The following is a 25167-nucleotide window of genomic DNA, read 5'->3' as shown; positions in this document are numbered from 1 at the left end:
AGCTCTTACCTTAGGCTTGTTTCACCCTCTGAACAATACTGTTGGCTGGGGAATCCAAGAGTATTTTGCCAGTCTGTCCTGTTTGTCAACCAAGTTCCTGAATGCCTGCAGAAAGGTGTGAAGTCTCCCTGCCAAGAGCCACTCCCTGAGAGCCCTCTGCTCATGGCCCTCTGGCATTATATCACTCCTCTGATAATTGGCCCACAGTTACCCCTTCTTCAGGCAGCTCCCTGTGTCCCAGCTGTTCCTTGTCTGCCCCTGATTGATAACTCATCCCAGGTGCTTTCCCACACCCACAGCCAGTCCCCTGGGCTGAAAATCTTTTATCATTGATTTGTTTGGCTGTTTATTATGGAATGTGTTCTTCAGTAAGTTTATTGATAATTTTGTTGCCCCTGAACTCTTCTCTGAAGGAACACTGACAGCACACACACAATCCCAGCGACTCCATAGGGACATCCCAGGAGTCTCCCATTTGCCAAACCACCTGCACAGAGATTGCAGTCTACAACAGGGTCTCAGGGGTGACATGCCACGTGTCTCCATGCTGTTAAGGAGCTGGCAGGTCACAGGCACTCACAGGGGCTCCATGGTGACATCCCTGCATTCTCCATCCTCCTAAAGGGCTGGGAAGTCACTGACAGTCACAGCTGCCCCCTGGGCATGTTCCAGCCATTTCCAGGCTGCCAAAGAGCCAAGAGATCACATGTAGGGGTTTGACCCTGACTAAAGGCCAGGCACCCCTGCTCTCTCTTGCCGCAGGCATGCAGGAGAGGGGAAAGGAAAAAATCCTGTTAAACACACACCAAATTCATGAGTTAAGTGAGATAGGACATTGACAAGAGGACGCATGGATGAAAAGGGCAAGCAGGCTTCAAACTTAAAGTTGCAAAGTGAGTTAATTACCTAACTGAGTCGGAGGAAAAATGAGTGGTAAAAATAAGAACCCTCTTAAGAACCCATTTTCTATTCACTCCCCTCCCTCCTACCAACCAACAGCTCGGGTAGGGGACAGGGTTTGGGGTATTTTCTTAGTCCATAGAGCAAATCCATAAACCTATTCATCACCACAATTCTTCTACTAAAAATACTATTTGTGTCTGCTCATTCTCTCTCTTTTAAGACAGTTTCTCTGCTCTCACCCCTTCCCTCTAAAGAAGCAGTTTCTCTGCTCACCCCCCTCCCTCTTTCCAACCAACAGCACAGGCAGGGACAGGGTAAGGGGTTTGTTCTCTGGTCAGTCTGTCGGGGAGCCGAGTCTTCTACTCAGCCAAGGGGTCTCTCCCACGAGAGACGGTCCTCTGGGAACTTCATTGGCATGGGTCCAATCTCACGAGCAACATCCCACCCAAATTTCTTCTGCAACGTGAGTCCTCTGGTCCATAAGGTGCAGACTCTCCCGAGCTGAGGCCAGGCTGCTTCCACCCCAGGACCAAGGCCTTTCTCTCCCTTGCAAGGCCTTTACAGCTTTAACTCTTTATATGAGACTCCCACAGCTTCCTCTAGGCATCCACCAGCTCCTCTGGCATGGGCTGTGGGTGGATCTCTGCACCCCTGTGGACTCCATGGGCTGCAGGGCGACCACCTGCTCCCCCCATGGTCTTCACCACAGCTCATCTATGAATGTACTGAGGTAGCCCTGAATCCCCTCATCCAGACCATCAGGAGAGACAAGGAACCAGATCATCCTGGAGGATTCCAGGCATTCCATGGAGCCAGATTTCAGGCTTATGGCTGTTTCATCTCTGGGTGTCCCTGAGACCATGGGTGTCCTGATGGATCTGACTTTCTCCCTGACCCCAAATTCTCCTATTCTGGATGCTGTTCAGGGGTAAATGGGCTCCTCTGGCTGATTCCCATGACTGTGTGTGGTGTGATGATCCTGGCTGGATTCCTGGTGTCCCCCAAATGTGTCACATCCCTCTCCCCTCCACAGCTGGGTGGGGAAAAAATACAAGGAAAGGCTCCTGAGCTGGGATAAGGGCAGGAAGAGATCCTGTATGGATTCTGGGCAAAGGGGAGTCGACTGGGGGATACTAATTGGATTTATCCCCTGTCAGAATCAGAGCAGGAAAAATGAGAAGTAAAACAAATCCTAACCCACCTTTTCCCAATCCCTGCCTCCCTCCTAGGTCTCACTTTATTCCTGATTCTCTCCCCCCTCCCTCCCAGTGGCTCAGGGAGACAGGAATGGGGGTCATGGTCCACCCCAAAATTTCTCACAGAAGGTCTTGTTGAGTCACAAGGTGCAGAAAGTACCCTCAACACTCCCACATGATTTAGGGTAAAATAGAAATTATTAATTTAAAAGAACTAGAAGCTGGATAGTAATAATAATAATAATAACTTTTGAACTGATTTAGAGGGCCAGAGGTTGGATAATGATTTACTAAGATTTGCTTGCTGAAAACCACTTATTATTCGCCTAATGATTTTGTGCCTACCTAGTATCGGGGAGGATAGAGAGAAGAGAGCCAAATAATTGAGAAAACCACTAAGTGTGACCAAGCATCCCGCCCTTGGACTCCAGGACCGGTACAAGTTGGTTCTCAGGCTTGGACTTGGACCAAGAACCAAGGGAACATGTGCAAGGGAACAGGGTGAACAGTTCATCGTGAGGAAGACTATTGATTTTCCCATCATTAATTATTTGGGAGCCCTGCCCACAATTAATCTGAGACACTTTGCTTGCACGAGCATATTTAAATGAACTTAGAACTCATTATAATACAAAGCTGGGATAGGTAATGAATAGGTATAGGGGCTTTGTCTAACTTTATGCATATGTAACCTGTAACCTCATATAAACCTAGTGAAGTGCTGCTGACAGTGTGCATGCTTCTGGAGGGGCTACCGCCCATGCACCCCAGCTGGAATAAACACATACCTACTTTATAACTATCTGAGTTGTGGAGTCTATGCCATGCTTAACCCTCCTTTCTCTTCTGCCTCTCTTGGGCTGCTCTGTTTCTCTCACAGTGTCTCTCTTTAGCCAGGGCAAATCCAAGCCAAAGACCCTCTGCAGATTGTGTTCCCAGTCCATGAGCTAAAACAACCATGCAATGTAGTGATGAAAGCTGGCAGTGAAGTGTCATTGTAAGATTTTACTCCACTTGGCTTTTGGCTCCACCTTCTGAGGAACTTTGCCTTCAAGGGCAGAAACATCTTTTCCTTGCTGCAAACTGGAATTCCAGACCCTTGCAGTGTGTGCCATTGATCCCAGAGCAGAATTCCCGAGGCTCCCAGGGTGCTGGTCCTGCTGTGCCTCCAAAGGGAGCTGTGCAGGGCCAGGTGACAAGGTCCAGCAGCTGTGTTGGTTCTGCAATGTCACAATGGTCCATTGGTTCCATGAGTTTCCATCCTGTCAGAAATAGACTCCTTGGTTTCCCAGTTTCACAATGGCTGCTTGTGTCCATAAGGTTCCCCAGTGTCACAATGGTCTCCTTGGTTCCAGGAGGCCCAGCAGTGTCACAATGGACAGTGTCATAATGGAATAACCTCCACGAGGTTCCGTAGTGTCACCATGGTCTCCTTGGATCCTCAGGGTCACCATGGACATTTAAGACCACATTTTATCACCATGTGTCCTTGATCGAATCACCTTCCATACTGCCAACAATGGTTCATTGCTTCCCATGATGCCCTCCCGTGTCCCAGTGGATATTTGGTTCTGTGAAGTTCTTCAGTGTCACAATGGTCTCGCTGCTTCCACGAGGCCCTGCAGTGTCACAATGCCCCACAGGTTCCATGAGCTCCTGTTCTGTCAGCAATGGTCTCCTGAGTTCCAACGAGGCCCCACAGTGTCACAGTGACCCCTTCATTCCATGAGGTTCCGTAGTGTCACGATGCACCCCTGGGTTCCATGAGGCCCCACTGTGTCACAATGACCCCTTGATTCCATGAGTTCACAATGGCCCATTAGCAGAGATGACCCCTCAGGCTGGGTGGGACTGTGCTGGTGCTTCCTCAAAGGGAGTTATCACAGCTGAGTCATTGCCAAGATAGGCAGGCAGTAAAATTTCATTGCACTATCCTGCTCCACTTGGCTTTCAGTCTCACAAGAGCTTTGCCTTCAACGGCAGGAACATCTTTTCCTTGCTGAAAACTGGAATCCCAGCCCATTGCAGTGTCTGCCATGGTGAAGCACTGATAGACTCCACAACTCAGAAAGTTATGAAGTAGGTATGCTTTTATTCCAGCTGGGGTGCATGGGCAGCAGCTCCTCCAAAGGCATGCACACCGTCAGCAGCTCTTCACTTGGTTTATATTAGGTTACATATGCATAAAGTTACACAATGCTTCTATACATACTCATTACCTATCCCAGCTTCGTATTATAATGAGTTCAAAGTTCATTTAAATATGCTCGCGCAAGCGCAGTGTCACACATTAATTGTGGGCAAGGGTCCCGAAAATAAATGAGGGATAAAGTTAGTAGTCTTCCTCAGGATGAACTCTTCACCTTGGTTCTTTGTGCATGCCCCCTTGGTTCTTGGTCCAAGTCCAAACCTTAGAACTCACTTGAGCCAGTTCTGGGGTCTGAGAGCAGGATGTTCAGTCAAATTCATTAATTTTTATCAATTATTTGGCTTTCCTTTCTATATCCGCCCTTTTACTGGGTAGGCAAAAATCATTAAGCAAGTGATATATTGTTTTCAGCAAGCAGTTCTTAGTAAATCATTATCCAAACTCAGGCCTCCTAGGTAAGTTCCAGAAGATTATTATTCAGCTTCTAGCCCCCCTAAATTAGTAACTTCTACCCCTGTAAATCCATGGATCCCAGAGGACAATTCCCGAGGCTCCCAGAGTCCTGGCTCTGCTGTGCATCCCAGGTGACAAGGCACCTGGTGACAGGTGCAGGGCCAGGTGACAAGGTCCAGCAGCTCTTTGGGCTCCCAGAGCATGCAGCAAAGTTTGCTTTGCTGAACATTTTCCAGCACATTCCCAGCTTGAAGCAGAAGGAAGAAGGAAAGGGAACCAAGTCCCTGAGGGATTCAAGGGATGATTGCGGCTGGAAGGAACTCTGCCAATGGATTACATAGCTGAAAGTCAAGTGGAACAAGATCTTACATTTCACTGCCAGTCTGTCCTGGTTATAGGAGCAGGGCACCAGTTTAGCACTCTGTGGGTGTAACCAAACTAGGCATTCTACTACCCTTAAGTAATTTCTGATGAGCTGTTGATGACAGGTCGTTTGCAGGAGCTGCCCAGTGCACCCCTGATCCCTCAGGCTACCAGCTGGGTGTTAAATGAGATAAGGAAGAAGAGGCAAACCCTGCAAGGGAAGGCAGTGTTTCTGTTTCTTCACACCAACGACTCAGCTGAGATGACTCCCTCCAGGGAAGCACCAGCACAGTCCCACCCAGCTGAGGGGTCATTTCTGCTAATGGGCCATCGTGGACTCAATGGCACCAAACACAATGAGCAGCAACAACGACTGAGACCATCAAAGACTCCCCAAATATCCCATGACTCACAGGATGACACCATTCCATTGTGAAACTGTCTCCCCAGGGGGAGGTACTGAGCATTCCCACCTGAACCTGAGCATATATTATCTGGGTTTGGGGATGTGGGACACAACTCAAGAGATCCAGAGAAGGAGGAGCAGAACTTCCACAGGACTGCAGCCACTGCTTTAGACAAGACTGCAGCTACCACTTCAGAAGGACTGTGACCAACACTCAGACCAACAGGTTTGGTTTCCTTTTGCTTTCTCTTGGCATACAATGGGAGCATGTGGCGCTCAGCACAGGAACTAAGGAACACCATGCTGTTCTTCTCCGAGGGTGCCTGGTTATACTCTGCCTTTGTGAGTTAAAGCTGTGTCATTGTATTTCTTGTAATCTGGTGGATTGTGACTCCCATTTAATCTCTCCTGGGGCAGTTTGAGGGAATCCATTTCTCCTGCCAGTTTAAACCAGCACAGTGTTTCAGAGGTTTTTTACAGTGACTATACAGCCAGTGATTTCTAGAGATGGACTGGGGCAGGAATAACCTTCAAACCCAATGGACTCACACCTTGTGTTTCCTCCCAAAAGAGGATTTCCCATTGCCAAACTTGGCTGGATGGAGAAGGAGGCTGTGAGGAAGAGGAAGATGCCCCAGGACAGCCAGGCAGGTGAGGAGGAAGTCACTGCCCCTTTCCTGCTCTCTTCTCCTCCATCTCCCAGCCCAGCATCACCCCTGGCTGCAGGACAACCCTGCTGCTGACACCGTCATGCCGAGAATCAATTGGGGGGATCTCCTTCCCCTTCCCTCTGGCATGGAGGCAAATCCCAAATCCTCTCCTTGTCCTTTCTCCCCCAGGCAACAAGCTGACAACAGAGAGTAAGGAGGACAAATCCTCCCTGAAGAACCTCATGGAAGAGGCCATTTTGAGCAACCCCATGGTGCAGGAATCCAATGGGGAGGAAAAGCCCTGGAGATCCCACATGAGGAGAGGCTCCAAACCAAGCCCAGGCTGCTGTGAGGAGAAAAGACCCACCCTGTGCCAGGAAATTGGCCAGCGATCGAGCCAGAGCTTTGAGCAGGTGGCCCATGAGCAGCTTCATACCAGGGAGAAGCCCTACAAGTGCTTGGAATGTGGGAAGAGCTTCAGGACAAGCTCTCTCCTGATCCGCCACCAGATGATCCACACTGGGGAACGGCCATATGAGTGTGGGGAATGTGGGATGAGTTTCACCAGGAGATGCCACCTGATCCGCCACCAGATGATCCACACAGGGGAACGGCCATATGAGTGTCGGGAATGTGGGAAGAGCTTCAGTCAGAACTCCCACCTGATTCGCCACCAGATGATCCACACTGGGGAAAGACCCTATGAGTGTCCCAAGTGTGGGAAGAGGTTTCAAAGCAGCTCCAATCTCCTCCTCCATGAGCGGATTCACACGCAGGAGAGGCCCTTCCGCTGCCCTCACTGCAGGAAAGGCTTCCAGCACAACTCCACCCTTATCAGGCACCGGCGCATCCACACTGGGGAGAGACCCTATGAGTGTCCTGAGTGTGGGAAGAGCTTCAGCCAGAGCTCTCACTTGACCAAACACCAACGGGGCCACCAGTAAGAGAAGCCCTGCACAAGCCCCAACTGCAGGAAGAGCTTTTTCTTCTTTCCAGCTTTATTACCTAGAGCCTCATGGTTTTACTGCTATTTGGGAGGGGTGTTTGGTGATCGGGAGCTATTCTGCATGATTTGCTGCTTCTGGGGTATTTGGTACAGTTTCTTTTTCCATTTTGTTTTTGAAAAGCCAAGAGGGTTCATCCAGTACCTCAAAACCACTTGATTCCACTGGAAAGTACTCAATGTTACCCCAAAATGGCTCAATCCCTGCCCAAGATGACTCAATTCCACAGCCCCCCAGGGTGGGATGACACTGGAAGGGGATTGGGCAAAGTGGGATGCAGTTCCAGAGGGGTGAGATGGGCATTGGGTGGGGCAGGATGGGTGGGATGGGAATTGGAGGGGTGGACTGGGGGAAATAGGGCTTGGGAAGGGGTCTTGATGTCCAGGAGGGGTGAGATGTGTTGGGGTGGGGATTGGGAGTGTGGGGCAGGGTCTGGAATGAGACAGTCAAAGGCTGGGGATGATGAAGGGAGAGGAAACCCTTTTCTGAGTGGGTTTTTGGGTATTATATACCGTTTATTTCTCATGAGCCTTGAGGCAATAAAGGAAAAGGTGGTTCATCCTTTTGGTGTGGTGCTGTGTGTTGGAATTTGGGGCTTCATTGCTTGTTAATGTTGTTACTATTATTTGTTTGTATTATTTATTAGTGTTATACTTCTAAATCCCACCCATTGTTAATAGTGGCTGGATGGCAGCTCTCTGGGAAGATTCCCTTCCTTCTCACAGTGGGATTGAGCTGTATGGTCACTTCCAAGTTACCAGTTGCTTCTGAAGATGCAAAGTCCTATTTATGGTGGTTTTGGTGTGGTTTGGAGCTGGGGAAGGGTCTCATCCCCTCCCAGAGGTGCTCTGAGCCTGCTCTGCACCACATCTGCACTTGTGGAGCCTCACAGCTGCCCTACCCTGGGGACATGGCAGGACTTCCTCATGGCCCTTCATGGCTCTTCATGGCTCTTCATTTCCTGCCAGAGCCCCTCACAGCCCCTTATAGTCTCTCACAGCCCCTCACAGCTCCTCCTAAAGGAGGAGGGATCAGATTATGCTTGTTCTCCTTTTATTTTGATCACTTCACAGTGATGAGTAAAGAAAGGCTGAAATGGAGCATTTCCCCAGCGTTCCCCTCTGGGTCAATGTCAGGGCCAAAGCTCTGTGCTGGCACTGTCCTGAGCGCCAACATCACTGCAGCCCCACGGCCTTTGCTGTTCCCCCGTGTCCATTCCCTGTCCCCGAGTCCCGCCCGGCTCTGGCAGCAGCAGGAGCCGCAGCGCAGTGGGCGCCAGCCTGGCCCAGCCGGGGCTCCCAGCAGGAGCAGCAGCAGCATTGCCAGCCCTTCCCAGCTGCTCCTGCCTTGGCTTCCCCAGGGGTTTTTCCAGGGGAATTCTGGAGTTGAGCAACAATCACCCACAAACTGGTCACTGGGCTCAGCCCTTGGCCTTTCTGCTTCCTCCAACCAACCCAGGCTTCTCTCAGCATTCCAGTTCCCTGCTCAGAGCCCTTGGCTCCCTGCAATCCTGGCCCCAAGGATCTGCTCTCACGAGTCCCTGGGGAGCCTTTGGCAGTCCCTGCACTCAATGGGGCCCAATGATGGTCCAAGGAACTTAGAGTTTTGCTTCTGACTCCTTGAGAAGCTTCTTCAAACTTCTCTCAGTCCCTGAGGGTCACAGACTCAGCCCCAAATCCACCGTGGGGCTCATTAAAATACAGAAAGCCCTCAGGAGTTCTTTGTCTGCCTTCCATCGTCTTCAAGTGTTCAGGGCTTGTACAGCTATTGGAGTCAGTTTGGTGTTCTTTTAAGGAGGAAGTTTTCAAAGTGCACCCATGACTTTTCTTTAACGTCAAGGAAATATTTTTTTTTATTTTTCCGTTCCGAGAAGAGGTGATAGAAACATTTTCCAAGGGATCTTGATGCTGAATGTCTCCTTAGGAGGTCTGGGCATGTAGAAGAATGAGCCCCTTGAGGGCTGACCTTGTTGGGACAACCTGCTCCTCACCCCCAACCTCACCATAGCTGACATTGCTCACCTGGCACTGACATCCCTGTTCCCTGCATCACAAACTTGTCCCCTGAGCTCTGCAGCTGGCTGTCCCAGCCCATTGCTCCATGTCCCACCTGCTCTCCTCAGGGCTCTGCCTGCACACAGGCCCAGGAGAAGTTTTCCTGTTTGTGAGGAAAGAATGGAAAAGCCTGAGCAGGTTTCCTAAACAACAAACCCCACTCAGGAACCACATGCTCAGTACAGGCTGCCTCTGATGATGTCACCTTTCTACCAGGGACAATGTGACCAGAAGTGATCTCTGTAAGCAGAATTCTCTGTATCTTGAAGCAGAATTCTCTGTCCCTGTCCTTTCCCTTGATCTCAGTTGCAGATGGAAGTTGATGGTGCCATTCTCACATTTAACACCTCTTTTGAATACAAACAGATGGGTCTAGCTGTGTTAAGCAGGATTTGCTCAATGTTTATGCAAAGCTTTTGTGTTCCCAATGGAATCACAGAGATCATTGTGACACTTTGTGGCCACATGGAACCACAGAGACCAAAGTGACACTGCAGGGCCTCATAGATGAAGGGAGAGCATTATGACTCTGTGGCACCTCATGGAACCAAGGGGTCATTGTGACACAGTGGGGCCTCATGGAACCCAGGAGTGCATTGTGACACTACAGAACCTCATGGAATGAAGGGGACACTGTGACACTGTGGGGCCTTGTTGGAACTCAGGAGACCATTGCTGACAGAACAGGAGCTCATGGAACCTGTGGGGTACTGTGACACTGCAGGGCCTCGTGGAAGCAGGGAGTCCATTGAGACACTGAAGAAATTCGAAGAACCAAATATCCACTGGGACAAAGGAGGGCATCATGGGAACCAATGAACCATTTTTGGCAGTAAGGAAGGTGATTGGATCAAGGACACATGGTGATAAAATGTGATCTTATATGTCCATTGTGACCCTGAGGATCCAAGGAGACCATGGTGACACTACAGAACCTCATGGAACCATTATTCCATTGTGACACTGCTGGGCCTCAGGGAGCCAAGGAGATGATTGTGACACTGGGGAACCAAGGAGTCCATTGCTGACAGGATGGAAACTCATGGAACCAATGGACCATTGTGACATTGCAGAACCAACACAGCTGCTGGACCTTGTCACCTGGCCCTGCACAGCTCCCTTGGGAGGCACGGCAGGACCAGCACCCTGGGAGCCTCGGGAATTGCCCTCTGGGATCAATGGCACACACTGCAAGGGTCTGGAATTCCAGTTTGCAGCAAGCAAAAGATGTTTCTGCCCTTGAAGACAAAGTTCCTCAGAAGGTGGAGCCAAAAGCCAAGTGGAGTAAAATCTTACAATGACACTTCACTGCCAGCTTTCATCACTACATCGCGTGGTTGTTTTAGCTCATGGACTGGGAACAAAATCTGCAGAGGGTCTTTGGCTTGGAGCTGCCCTGGCTAAAGAGAGACACTGTGAGAGAAACAGAGCAGGCCAAGAGAGGCAGAAGAGAAAGGAGGACACAAAGAGCAATCAGCTGAGAAGGTGGAACTCTGAAAATAGAACTGAAACTGACTGAAAATGAATGGAACATAAATCAATAATTCTGGGTGATTTATTTACTTTCAAAACACAGCCAATCCACCGTGTCCTGCACAATTCTGATCCCATCCCTCCGATTTTGGATTCTTCATCCAAATTCCGTGCTGGTGCTTCCTCAGAGGGAGTTATCACGCTGAGTCTTTGCCAGGACAGGCTGGCAGTGAAGTGTCATTGCACTATCTCCACTTGCCTTTCAGCCCCACAAGAGCTTTGCCTTCAAGGGCAGGAACATCTTTTCCTTGCTACAAAATCTGGAATTCCAACCCATTGCAGTGTGTGCCATGGATCCCAGGGGACAATTCCCGAGGCTCCCAGAGTCCTGGCTCTGCTGTGCATCCCAAGGGAGCTGTGCAGGGCCAGGTGACAAGGTCCAGCTGCTTTTTGGGTTCCAAGAGCAAACAGCAAAATTTGCTTTGCTGGACATTTTCCAGCACATTACCAGCTTGAAGCAGAAGGAAGAAGGAATGGGAAACAAATCCCTGTGAAAATCAAGGAATGATTGCAGCTGGAAGGAACTCTGCCCATGGGTTATTTTGCTGAAAGCCAAGTGGAACAACTCTCTTGCAATTACATTTCACTGCCAGTCTGTCCTGGTTATAGGAGCAGGGCACCAGTTTAGCACTCTGTGGGTGTGACCAAACTAGGCATTCTACTCCCATTAGGATATTTCTGATGAGCTGCTGATGACAGGTCGTTTGCAGGAGCTGCCCAGTGCACCCCTGATCCCTCAGGCTACGAGCTGGGTGTTAAATGAGATAAGGAAGAAGAGGCAAACCCTGCAAGGGAAGACAGTGTTTCTGTTTCTTCACACCAATGATTCAGCTGAGATGACTCCCTCCAGGGAAGCACCAGCACAGTCCCACCTACCCTGAGGGGTCATCTCTGCTAATGGGCCATCGTGGACTCAATGGCACCAGCACAATGGGCAGCTGCAACGACTGCGACCATCAAAGACTCCCCAGATATCCCATGACTCACAGGATGACATCTTTCCATTTTGAAACTCCCTGCCCTGGGGGCGGTACTGAGCATTGCCACCTGAACCTGAGCATATATAATCTGGCTTTGGGGATGTGGGACACAACTCAAGAGATCCAGAGAAGGAGGAGCAGAACTTCCACAGGACTGCAGCCACTGCTTTAGATAAGACTGCAACTACCACTTCAGAAGGACTGTGATCACCACTCAGACCAACAGGTTTGGTTTCCTTTTGCTTTTTCTTTGCATACAGTGGGGCCACGTGGCACTCAGCACAGGAACTAAGGAACACCATGCTGTTCTTCTCCGAGGGTGCCTGGTTATACTCTGCCTTCGTGAGTTAAAGCTATGTCATTGTATTTCTTGTAATCTCTTTGGTGGATTGTGACTCCCATCTTAATCTCTCTTGGGGCAGTTTGGGGGAATCCATTTCTCCTGCCAGTTTAAACCAGCACAGTGTTTCAGAGGTTTTTTACAGTGACTATACAGCCAGTGATTTCTAGAGATGGACTGGGGCAGGAATAACCTTCAAACCCAATGAACTCACACCTTGTTTTTCCCCCCAAAACAGGATTTCCCATTCCCAAACTCGGCTGGATGGAGAAGAAGGCTGTGAGTAAGAGGAAGATGCCCTGGGACAGCCAGGCAGGTGAGGAGAAAGTCACTGCCCCTTTCTCTCTCTCTCTTCTCCTCCATCTCCAAGCCCAGCATTGCCCCTGGCTGCAGGACAACCCTGCTGCTGACGCCGTCATGGAGAGAATGGATTGGGAGAATCTCCTTCCCCTTCCCTCTGGCACAGGAAAATCCCAAATCCTCTCCTTGTCCTTCCTCCCCTAGGCAACGAGCTGACAACAGAGAGTAAGGAGGACAAATCCTCCCTGAAGAACCTCATGGAAGAGGCCATTTTGAGCAACTCCATGGTGCAGGAATCCAATGGGGAGGAAAAGCCCCAGAGATCCCACAAGAGGAAAGGCTCCAAACCAAGCCCAGGGTGCTGTGAGGAGAAAAGACCCACCCTGTGCCAGGAAATTGGCCAGCAATCGAGCCAGAGCTTTGAGCAGGTGGCCCATGAGCAGCTTCACACCAGGGAGAAGCCCTACAAGTGCTTGGAATGTGAAAAGAGCTTTAGGCAAAGCTCTGACCTGATCATCCACCAGAGGAGCCACACTGGGGAAGGGCCCTACAAGTGTGGGGAATGTAGGATGAGTTTCATCAGGAGATCCCACCTGACCTGCCACCAGAGGGTCCACACTGGGGAACGGCCATATGAGTGTGGGGAATGTGGGAAGAGCTTCAGCCAGAGTTCCCACCTGATCCGCCACCAGATGATCCACACAGGGGAATGGCCCTATGAGTGTGGGGAATGTGGGAAGAGCTTCAGAGACAGCTCTGACCTGATCGTCCACCAGAGGATCCACACAGGGGAGAGGCCCTATGAGTGTTCCAAGTGTGGGAAGAGGTTTCACACCAGCTCAGCTCTCCTCCTCCATGAGCGGATTCACACTGAGGAGAGGCCCTTCCGCTGCCCTGACTGCAGGAAAGGCTTCAAGCTCAACTCCACCCTTGTCAGGCACCAGCGCATCCACACTGGGGAGAGACCCTATGAGTGTGGGGAATGTGGGAACAGCTTCAGCCAGAGCTCCACCCTCATCACCCACCGGTGCATCCACACAGGGGAGAGACCGTATGAGTGTCCCGAGTGTGGGAAGAGCTTCACCCAGAGCTCTACCTTGACCAGACACCAACGGAGCCACCAGTAAGAGAAGCCCTGCACAAGCCCCAACTGCAGGAAAAACATTATCGCATACTGAATCACCGATGATATCCATCCAGACACCTGGAGTCCTAAAGAGCTAAACACTTCTCCAATCCAATTATGTTCTGCTTCCCTTTCGAGATCTTTTGTTTTGTCTTCTATTTGTTCTAATTGTGAAATGTCCTTTTCCACATCAATAGTTACATTTGGGATATGGATGCAACAATGATCAATTCTCTGGCTCAAATATCCACACACTCCATGTTCCTTCAGTAAGAGCATGTCAAGAGCCATTCTATTTTGTAATGTCATTCTTGTGGTAGCCTGTAACTGAATATTGAAATCTTTAAATCCTTTCTTAGTGGCTGCTGCCAATCTTTCAGTCTGCCCCATTAGTTTGTAGAGCATATCCCTGTTCCGATATGAAGCTACAGGTGCAAACAAGGATTCCAAAGCCCACCCGAATTTAACTCCACTGGTTGGCTCATGCCATTCGTTTTCATCATCCAAGTCTCGTTTAGTCCTAGCTGATTGTCGAGTCAAATTAGACTGTTTCCAAAATGGACATAAGGTCGGAATTCCTAAAGTAATTTGTGTGACAGGCCCATCTATTGGCATATGGGTGGTCCATTTTCCATGCCCCATAACCCAAACTAGGTTTCCTGGACTTCTGATAGTAGTAGATTTACAACTGATGTTTCTCTTCCCATTTTTATCTCCTTGAATTTGGTCTGTAATTGTGTGGTTGTATCCTCGACATTCACATCCTCATTTTAGCAAGACTCTTACTGGTACGAGCCCTATTTTATCTTGTGGTGTGTCACATGTGATTACTTGGGTACAATTCCAAATGTCTTTTTGGTCCCTCTTCTCCCGTCTGGTAGTCTGGAGGTTCATTACCTCAGTGTAAGTCTGGTTTTTACTTCCTGTCCATTGTATGCACCAATTAACTTGTCCTAAGTAGCTATATGTTTCTAAAAGGCTTGGTCCCCAAATTGTTCCCCATTCGTCTTCTAAAGACTGGGTCTGGGTAACATTTTGACAGACTTCTTCCTCTCTAATCTTTTGTTCCTTGAGAGTCACTTTGTTACACGGTTCTGAAACAGGCCCTGAAACAACACACTTATTACCTCTTGATGTTGTCAGCCATGCATAATATCCTGGCATCTGCCTGCATTGGTGTTCAGTAACCCTCCGGACCAACATACAACCCTCTTTCCAGTCATAGTACTCATTAGGAACCAATCTACAGCTCCAAGTTACATTTACATATGCCTCAGGCAAATCAGTGACGGGAACTATTCCCCATGGAATTGGTTCTCCCGCTGCTCGAGGCAGAGGTAAACAAGCAGTGATTTTAGAAACATTCTGCATTTCTCCAAAGTCTCGAATTAAACCTACAATTAAGTTTTCTTGTTCTGGGTTATGGTGAAAAACCCAGGTTTTATTTCCAATTTCAACATCTCTAATTCTTCTTTTATTTATTCGTGCCCTAGTAAGGGATACCAAAGTCACAGCGTGTGTCCACCATGCATCTTGGGCAATCCAACACCAATATGTCCCTTCATCCTCTGGTTGAACATCCTGTATCACTAAAGTTAACATGCCTCCTAATCGCTTCTCTAATTGGTATTTCCCCCCTTCCTGGACATTTTCTTTCTTAAACCACCATCCGAACTCAGAGAAAACAATTCCACGCTCTGGTTGGCAAACTAAAACTACAGAAGTACCACGGACCGCCTGGTAAATTCCATGGGTAGGTCTTAACCCATCCATTAGATGACTTTTTCTTTGTACTTCTCTCTTCCCGTACCCCATCATAGAACCACAGCTTATCACACAGAGATATAATCCCTCATTTTTCCCTACACGTGCCTGAGTATCATTTAACCATCCAATTCCACTATTGCTTCCTGCCTGCAGGTCACTCTTTCCTTCCGGCCTTTCCCACATTATCTGTCTAGCTAATTTCCACCAAGTAACCATGAACATGCTACTACATTCATGTTGGGCTGTGAATGAGCAATTTATTTTTGAGGGCGGACCATCCCACATGTCAACTGATGCTTGGTAAGGTGAGACTTTTATTGCCGAGTTGCTTTGCCATGTCATAACCCCTAGTGCGATTCGTTTATAATCAAAACTCCACCTAATTTTTACCAGACATGTATATATCCCAGCACTTTCCATGCTAACGTTGGTAAGCTGTAATGTGGTATTGCCTTTTTGTGTGTCCTTATCCCAAAATGTACTATTGATAACATTAGTGAGTGTTTGCTCTTTGCTCCAATGTGTACTTATCTCATCGACTCCAGCTCCCTGGTCATCAGTGATTTCACAAGTCAAGTTTACAGTCATTCCTTCCATTGCTCCGATTACAGGATCTGAAACAGTGACAAGTACATGTTCATCAACGGGTAATATTTTTAGCATAACCAGAAATACAGCAATTACAATTTTCATTTTGCTCGTAAAATCAATCGCGTGGGGGACACGACTTGGGATTCCCACTGAGTTGGCATCTTCTTGACTCGAGTATAATGTATCCAGGAGTCGATTCCGGCCACTTTGATTGCTGTGAATGTTGTTAGTATCACCTGATACGGGCCGTCCCATGATTCTCTCAGTGGGTCTGTGAACCAGTTCTTCACGTATACTTGGTCTCCTGGTTGAACATCATGCACAGGGTTTTCCAGTGGAAGAGGTCTGTTCCACTGCAGGGTTCCACGCAAGGCACTGAGAACTCTATGCAGAGAAACAACATAATTATATACTGCCTGATCCCCTACCACATGCGGGTCTCCTTTTAAAATAGTTGCATGGTAAGGTTTTCCATATAGTATCTCATAGGGGCTCACGCCTAACCTTTCCCTTGGCTTAATTCTAATTCGGAGGAGAGCAAGTGGCAAAGCCTGAGGCCATTGTAATTTGGCTTCTTGACAGATTTTCTTAATTTGGCCCTTTAAAGTTTGATTCATTCTTTCTACTTGCCCACTAGATTGTGGTCTCCAAGGAGTATGGAGATTCCAAGCAATATCTAACATCCGTGCTACATCCTGCACAATATTAGCAATGAAGTGAGGACCCCTATCTGATGACAACCCCAAAGGTACTCCAAATCTAGGTATTATCTCTTTCAAGAGAGTTTTCACTACTACTTTTGCCTGATTAGTCCTACACGGAAAGGCCTCTGGCCACCCTGAAAAGGTACACACATACACCAGGATATATTTATACCCTTGTGCTTTGGGTAATTCTGAAAAATCCACCTGCCAATAATCTCCCGGTTCTGGTCCTACTTGTAATTTTCCCATCTGAATCTGTTTCCTGACAATAGGATTATTCTTTAAACAAACTGGGCACATTGCATTCACCCGTTTTGCCAACGTTAACATCTGATTAGAAATTATTTCATTCTTCAAAAATTTTACCAATGCTTCTGCTCCCCAATGACTTTTGTTATGTTCAGCTATGAGGATGGCTTTCATTATCTGTATGGGAACAACTACTTGTCCTGTATTGGTTATGTACCATCCTGTTGCTCCTTTCCGAGCTTTCAATAACATGGCTAGTTTCTCATCATCCTGTGAATACTTTGGAGCTTGTTGCATATAAGGTGTAACAGGGTTTACCTTAGTTGGTATGAGAGCCATCTGAGTCCATACTTGACGAGCTGCCTGCTTTGCAGTTACATCTGCTAAATGATTACCTTGGTAGATTTTTCCTTCTTCATTCCGATGTCCCCGGATATGCATAACGGCCACTCGCTCTGGTCGGTGTACAGCATCCAACAATGCTAACACTTCTGTGCGATGTTTTATTACAGCCCCTTGGGAATTAAGAAGTCCTCTTTCTTTCCATAGTGCTCCGTGAACATGCACCACACCAAAGGCATACTTGGAATCAGTCCAAATATTTACCGTTTTCCCAGTGCTCAATATCAAGGCTCGAGTGAGTCCAATGATCTCAGCCTTTTGGGCTGATGTACCTGGTGGCAAGGCTTGTGCCTCCACAACTCGAGTAACTGTAACCACTGAATATCCCGCATACCTGGTACCGTTTTCCATAAAACTGGAACCATCGGTAAATAATTCCCAGTCTGGAGCATCCAGGGGTTCATTCTTCAAATCCGGTCGGCTCGAATAAACTTGTTCAATCACTTCCACACAGTCATGGGAGAGCTCATGTTCTTCCATCTCACTGTGGAGGAACTCTGCTGGATTAATATGATTAGTCGTTTGGAGTTCTATGTCATCTTGTTCTCTTAGAATAGCTTGATACTGCAGCATTCTACTGGAAGATAGCCAATGACCCCCCTTTTGCTCCAAGACAGCTAGTACCATGTGGGGAACATACACCGTCATTCTTTTTCCCATGGTAAGTTTCCTGGCTTCCTGAATGAGAAGTACCGTAGCCGCAACGGCCCGCAAGCATGACGGCCAACCGGTACTTACAGTGTCCAGTTGTTTGGAGAAATATCCCACAGGCCTCTTCCAGGATCCCAACTTCTGGGTTAGAACTCCCAATGCTAGTTTCTGCCTTTCATTCACATATAAGTGAAAGTCTTTGTTTAAATCTGGCAACCCCAAGGCCGGGGCTTCTTTTAATGCTTGTTTCAAATCCTGGAACGCCTTCTCCCTGTTTGTATTCCATTTCAATTGGGATTCTTTTAGAGCCTCATATAGGGGTTTTGCTATCAGGCCGAAATTCGGAATCCATAGCCTGCACCATCCAACCATTCCCAGAAAGGATCTTAACTCCTGGTGATTTCTAGGGAGTGGAATGGAGCATATAGCTTCAATTCTATTAACCCCCAAACGTCTGAGGCCTTGTGTTAGCTCACATCCTAGGTACAGGACACTTTCTCTGACCAGTTGTACTTTTTCCTTGGATACCTTGTATCCTGCTTGCCCCAACATATTCAATAATGCAACAGTTAATCAGAGGCATACCTTCTTGTCTTCTGTGGCCAAAAGAATATCATCTACATACTGCAATACTACATAAGAATATGGAGATTCTCTCACCTGAGTCATTTTCCATTCTTCTAATTCCTTTGCCAATTGATTACCAAAGATGGTAGGGCTGTTTTTGAATCCTTGAGGCAGTCTGGTCCAGGTGAGCTGTTTCTTCCTTCCTGTCATTGGTTCTTCCCATTCAAAGGCAAAATACTTCATGCTCTCTATTGCCAGTGGGATGCAGAAGAAGGCATCCTTTAAATCAATCACAGTGAACCATTTAAATCGTTCCGATACAGATGTTAACAATGTGTAAGGGTTGGCAACCACCGGGTGAATGTCTTTAACTATCTCGTTTATAGCCCTTAAATCTTGAACTAATCTATACTTACCATTTGGTTTCTTCACCGGGAATATAGGAGTATTATACTCTGATTCACATTCCTTTAATAATCCTTGCACTGTAAACTGTGCTATCAGCGGAGCTACTCCCTGCCGAGCCTCTGCTTTAATGGGATACTGTTTTATCCTAACCGGTTTAGCTCCTTCTTTTAGCTCAACTACCACCGGCTGGGCAACCTTTGATTTTCCCAGAGTTCCCGCCTCCCAAACCCAGGGTACCACTGCATGTTCAATCTCTGTTGGGATCGGTGCCGGGTCCATTTCCTTTATTGCAAATATTTTCCCGATTTCTTCATCCGGAATTTCCAATTTAACTCGACCCTGTTCAAATATAATTTTAGCATTTAATAGAGACAGCAAATCCCGTCCAAACAGAGGCTGAGGGCAGTTTGGTATATACAAAAACTGATGATCCAGTTCCTTTCCTCCGAATTTTAAATTAAGGGGTTGTAGAAAAGGCCTTTCCTCCAATTGTCCTGTAGCTCCTATTACCTGTATAGTTGTGTCACTTATGGGTCCCAACCGTTTATTTAAAACTGAGTGAGTAGCCCCTGTATCAACCATAAATTCCTGCTCCTGTCCGCCTATTTCTATTATCACCTTCAGATCCCGGTCTAGTCTGTTTTGATTCTTACAGTTTCCTAACATCATTGCCTGTGCTTGTGTCTGGGCGCCATCTACCGGCGGCACGGGGAAACCTCCCATCAACCCTACATTACTCATCCCAATCCCGTTTCTTATTGGACATTCATTCCTCCAGTGTCCGAATTGAGGACAAAATGCACACTGATTAGGACCCAACTGTTCCTGTCTACCCTGGCTCATCCCTGCGACTAAAAATCCTCCTCTCCCCCGAGCGAATCCTCCCCTTCCCTGTCCAATTCCCCTTCCTCCCCTTCCCCGGCCCCTTAACCCCCCCCGAACCGCAGACTGCTGAATTACTGCAAGAATTCCGGCTTGTTGTCGTTTAGCCGGTTCCTTTTCTCTATTATTATAAACTTTCCAAGCTACCTCCAACAGCTTATCTAAGCGTCGTGTGTCTTCCTCTTCTAATTTCTGCAACTTTTTCCTAATATCCTCTTGTGACTGTCCCATAAACAACAATGCCAATTGTAACTGACCTTCTTCCTTCTCCACATCCAAACTAGTGAAACGCCGTGCTGCCTCTTTAAGTCTCTCTAAAAATGCTGAAGGGGATTCATTCTTTTCTTGTTTTATTGAGTATAGCTTAGACCAATTTAGAGTTTTAGGCATCCCAGTCCAGACGCCTTCAATCAATAATTCCTGATACCTTTTTAACCTCTGTAAACCTTCTAACTCATTCGGATCCCACTCTGGATCATCCCCAGGGACCAACTGATCTATTGTTTCCCCCATTATCAATCGTAACCGGAGTTGTTCCCTAGCTCGTTCTTTGGTTGCTCGTAAGACCATCTCTTTTTCTGTAGAATCCATTAATGTATCTAATAACACTTGTAAATCATTCCAATCCGGATTCTGAGTTTTAATTATCATCTTCACCACCCTGGCCACCCGTTCGGGGTCCTCCCGATAACTCCCAGCTGATTGTTTCCAAATCACCAAATCCCCTGGAGAAAAAGGTACTTTAATAATAACTTTATCACCACGGGGGCCCATGGCTTCACTTAAGGGGACTATCATTTGGGGTTCCTCTTGATTCCGCCTTCCCTGTCTAGTCCGTGCCGCCATGGGGGTTCTTTGTATGCTTCAGGAGCTTGGGGAAGGAGTTTGGGGACGGAGGGTGACTGAGGTATGACTTACTCCAAGTCCTTCCGGAGATTGTATATTAATTTCCTCATTAGTCTCATCCTCATCAGTATCAGTATCATCTATGTCTCCCTCCCTACTTCTGCACGGCGGAGCAGAGGGTACAGGACAAGGGGGGGCAACCATTAAAGATAAATCTTCACCTTGACTAGAAAACCGTACTGCACATTTCACACAGGTTTCACGCGCTTTGCACCCAATACATTCATTTTCATCAGTCCCCGCTTGCAACAATAGCATACCACACTCCTTTTGCCATTCTGTTTTAGACCCCAAATAACGGAACAAATCCAAATAAGGTACCTCATCCCATTTCTCATTATCCCTTAGATAATACATCAATGAATTAATTATGTTCTCATCAACAGTACCATTGACAGGCCATTCCGGTCCACCCTCAGAAGCATAGAGAGGCCACACATGATTACAAAAATCTATCATTTTTCCTTTGCTTAAGTCTTGGTAAAACCCAGCACTTTTCCATCTTGCCAGCAAGCATCCTAATGGGGTGTTCCCCGGTACTTTACCATTAGCTTGTACCAATGCTTTAAAGGTTTTAAAAGGCATCATAGCAAAACAGAAAGTAACATGCAGAGAATAACAGGTAACATGCAGAGAATACAGATATCAACAGCACCAAGTATAGAAAGAGGACAGCAACCAAACCAACCAACTACTTCTCGTCGCCGCGAGGGGCAAGTGCTGAACCTGCGTAGCTTTCGCTTCGTCTTATGGTCAGCGCCTAGGCATCCCCAAGACGTCTATAACCCAACCCTGCGAGGTTCGCCGCCTCGTCTTATGGGCAGGTACCCAGTATTAAACAAATAAAGCACCTTACGGGCTTACCTCCTGCAGTTGTCCGACAGGCGCGGGGGTCGGGCACGAACCGATGACTCCCCGAGAATCACCCGGTGCCGGCGTGGAGTAGATCAGGACGTGAACCGCCCCAGCCACCTTCGGAGTCCTGCCGCGGTCGCCAGAAAACTGTTGCCCGAACCGAGGAAACACAAAACAACCGAAGTTATTTTATGCGGTGCTTTATTGAGGGCCCTGGGGACCTGGGACTCGCGTCCAAAAGTCAGAGCCCCAACCTGCTACAAAATCACTGAGTATATATATGTTTTCTTTCCAAATTGCTTCATCTCAACGAATTTGATTTCTAGACACATCTACCTGATTTATGATTACATTGTGACCTTGTTTTTCATTAACTGAACATTCTTTATCATCATTAATCTACTACACCCTATTAGATAAGTCACACACTCCACTTAGCAGATTACTTAAATAAACAAACTGTTCTATAGCTACATTCCTTAGACAAGTCTTTCTACCCTCATCAGTATGCTCTATTGATCCTGTTGATCACTACTGGCAACTTCGCTACACAGCAGTGTTTACACTCAGGCCTACTGATCCCTCCAAGCCTTAGCAGGACTACTACTAAAATCTTTATTCATGGTTTTGCAACAGGGAGAGAGGTGACTCCTTGGACACCCACACCCTGAAGCACTGAGGGGAGAAGCGACCCATGGAAACCTCAAAACCCCCTGGAATCCCTAAGTGAGAGGACCCTGGAAGAGAGGGACCAGCATGACCCCAAAGTGGGGAGACTGGAGAGGAAGAAATTCGGGGATTCCAAGGACCTACAAAAGCAAAGGGAGGCTGGGGATCATCAGATGTAGGAAAGCCAATACATGCAGAGCCCCCAGCAGCCAGGATGGGAGGGACCCCCAGAATTCCAAAGTGGAGAGACAAAAGAAGGGAACACCTGGGATTGTTTTGGGGGTTTTTTGGGTTATTTTTTTCAAAATTGTAGTGCTCTGGAGGTTTTTATGGACACCAGATGCCCTGTGACTTCTAGAAATGGACTCGAGCAGGAGGACCTTCAAACCCAACATGCTCACACCTTGTTTTTCCCCTCCAAACCAGGATTTCCCATTCCCAAACCTTAGCTGCATGGAGAAGGAGGCTGTGAGGAAGAGGAAGATGCCCCAGGACAGCCAGGCAGGTGAGGAGGAAGTCACTGCCCCTTTCCCCCTCTCTTCTCCATCTCCCAGCCCAACATCACCCCTGGCTGCAGGACAACCCTGCTGCTGACACTGTCCTGCCAAGAGTGGACTGAGGGGAATCTCCTTCCCCTTTCCTTTTGGCACGTAGGCAAATCTAAAATCCACTCCTTGTGTTTCCACCCCCAGCCAATGAGCTGGGAATGGAGACCATGGAGGAAAAATCCTCCCTGAAGAACCTCATGGAAGAGGCTGATTTGAACAGCTCCATGGTGCAGGAATCCAATGGGGAGGAAAAGCCCCGGAGATCCCACACGAAGAGAGGCTCCAAACCAAGCCCAGGGTGCTGTGAGGAGAAAAGACCCACCCTGTGCCAGGAAATTGGCCAGCGATCGAGCCAGAGCTATGAGCAAATGGCCCATGAGCAGCTTCATACCAGGGAGAAGCCCTACAAGTGCTTGGAATGTGAAAAGACCTTCAGGACAAGCTCTCTCCTGATCTGCCACCAGATGATCCACACTGGGAAACGGCCCTATGAGTGTGGGGAATGTGGGAAGAGCTTCAGCACGAGCTCCAGGCTGATTGTCCACCAGAGGATCCACACTGGGGAGAGGGCCTACAAGTGTCCCGAGTGTGGGAAGAGGTTTCAGACCTCCTCCAATCTCCTCCTCCATGAGTGGATTCACACTGAGGAGAAGCCCTTCCGCTGCCCTGACTGCAGGAAAGGCTTCAAGCAAAACTCCACACTCGTCAGGCACCGGCGCATTCACACCGGGGAGAGACCCTATGAGTGTTGGGAATGTGGGAAGAACTTCAGCCAGAGCTCCTACCTGATCATCCACCAGAGAATCCACACTGGGGAAAGACCCTATGAGTGTTGGGAATTTGGGAAGAGCTTTACCCAGAGCTCTAGCTTGACCAAACACCAACGGAGACACCAGTAAGAGAAGCCCTGCACAAGCCCCAACTGCAGCAAGAGCTTTTTCTTCTGCTCCAGCCTTATTACCTAGATCCTCATGGTTTTACTGCTCTTTGGGAGGGGTGTTTGGTGTTCGGGAGCTATTCTGGATGATTTGGTGGTTTGGGGGTATTTGGTACAGTTTCTTCCACCATTTTGGTTTTGAAAAGTCCAGAGGATTCATCCATTATTTCAAAACCACTCAATTCTACTGGAAAGTATTCAATATTACCCCAAAATGGCTCAATCCCTGCCTAAAATGACTCAATTCCACAGCCCCTCAGTGTGGAATGACACTGGAAGGGATTGGGCAAAGTGGGATGCAGTTCCAGAGGGGTGAGATGGGCATTGGGTGGGGCAGGATGGGTGGGATGGGAATTGGAGGGGTGGAATGGGGGAAATAGGGCTTGGGAAGGGGGTCTTGATGTCCAGGAGGGGTGAGATGGGTTGGGGTGAGGATTGGGAGTGTGGGGCAGGGTCAGGATTGAGACAGCCAAAGGCTGGGGATGATGAAGGGAGGGGAACTTGTTCCTGAGTGGGTTTTTGGGTATCATATACGAGGATTATTTCTCATGAGCCTTGAGGCAATAAAGATAAAGGAGGTTCATTCTTTTGGTGTGGTGCTGTGTGTTGGGATTTGGGGGTTGATTTCTTGTTATTGTTGTTACTATTATTTGTTTGTATTATTTATTAGTCTTACACTTCTAAATCCCACCCACTGTTAATAGTGGCTGGATGGCAGCTCACTGGGAAGATTCCCTTCCTTCTCGCAGTGGGATTGAGCTGTATGGTCACTTCCAAGTTGGCAGTTGCTTCTAAAGATGCAAAATCTTGTTTATGTTGGTTTTGGTGTGGTTTGGAGCTGGGGAAGGGTCACATCCCCTCCCAGAGGTGCTCTGAGCCTGCTCTGCACCACATCTGCACTTGTGGCACCTCCCAGCTGCCCTGCCCTGGGGACATGGCAGGACTCCCTCCTGCCAGGGCTGAGGCTTTGCATGGCCTCTCATGACCCCTCATGTCCAAAGCTCTGTGCTGGCACTGGCCTGAGCGCCAACATCACTGCAGCCCCACGGCCTTTGCTGTCCCCCCGTGTCCATTCCCTGTCCCCGAGTCCCGCCCGGCTCTGGCAGCAGCAGGAGCCGCAGCGCAGTGGGCGCCAGCCTGGCCCAGCTGGGGCTCCCAGCAGGAGCAGCAGCAGCATTGCCAGCCCTTCCCAGCTTCTCCTGCCTTGGCTTCCCCAGGGGTTTTTCCAGGGGAATTCTGGAGTACAGCAACCATCCCCCACAAACCGGTCACTGGGCTCAGCCCTTGGCCTTTCTGCTTCCTCCAACCAACCCAGGCTTCTCTCAGCATTCCAGTTCCCTGCTCAGAGCCTTTGGCTCCCTGCAATCCTGGCCCCAAGGATCTGCTCTCACGAGTCCCTGGGGAGCCTTTGGCAGTGCCCTCAGTGGGGCCCAATGATGCTCCAAGGGACTTGGAGTTTTTCTTCTGACTCCTTGAGCAGCTTCTTCAACCTTCTCTCAGTCCCTGAGGGTCACAGATTCAGCTCCACCTTGGGGTTCATTAAACTACAGAATGCCCTCAGGAGTTCTTTGTCT

General features: G+C 48.3%; 1 protein-coding gene across 1 annotated transcript; it reads left to right on the top strand.

Moving 5' to 3' along the window:
* The first annotated feature begins 6066 nt into the window (after window positions 1–6066).
* On the top strand, window positions 6067–23614 carry LOC146421069 (uncharacterized). Its single transcript, XM_085047619.1, has 4 exons — window positions 6067–6121; window positions 6310–6787; window positions 12930–13319; window positions 23081–23614. The coding sequence occupies exons 1-4, from the start codon at window positions 6070–6072 to the stop codon at window positions 23553–23555; spliced, it is 1395 nt and encodes a 464-aa protein (XP_084903745.1). The 5' UTR covers window positions 6067–6069; the 3' UTR covers window positions 23556–23614.
* The last annotated feature ends 1553 nt before the right edge of the window (window positions 23615–25167 follow it).

This window comes from Lichenostomus cassidix, unplaced genomic scaffold, assembly GCF_008360975.1.
Source record: "Lichenostomus cassidix isolate B80296 unplaced genomic scaffold, HeHo_3.0 HiC_scaffold_43, whole genome shotgun sequence".
NCBI lineage: Eukaryota > Metazoa > Chordata > Aves > Passeriformes > Meliphagidae > Lichenostomus > Lichenostomus cassidix.
The sequence above is the reverse complement of the archived record's forward strand: the minus strand, read 5'-3'. Positions and strand labels throughout refer to the sequence as shown.

Coding starts and splice junctions, on each gene's coding strand:
- LOC146421069 (XM_085047619.1), top strand. CDS start 6,070: ATGGAGAAGGAGGCTGTGAGGAAGAGGAAGATGCCCCAGGACAGCCAG. Junction 6,122..6,309: donor GCCCCAGGACAGCCAGGCAG/GTGAGGAGGAAG, acceptor TTTCTCCCCCAG/GCAACAAGCTGACAACAGAG. Junction 13,320..23,080: donor TATGAGTGTGGGGAATGTGG/GAACAGCTTCAG, acceptor CTTGGAATGTGA/AAAGACCTTCAGGACAAGCT.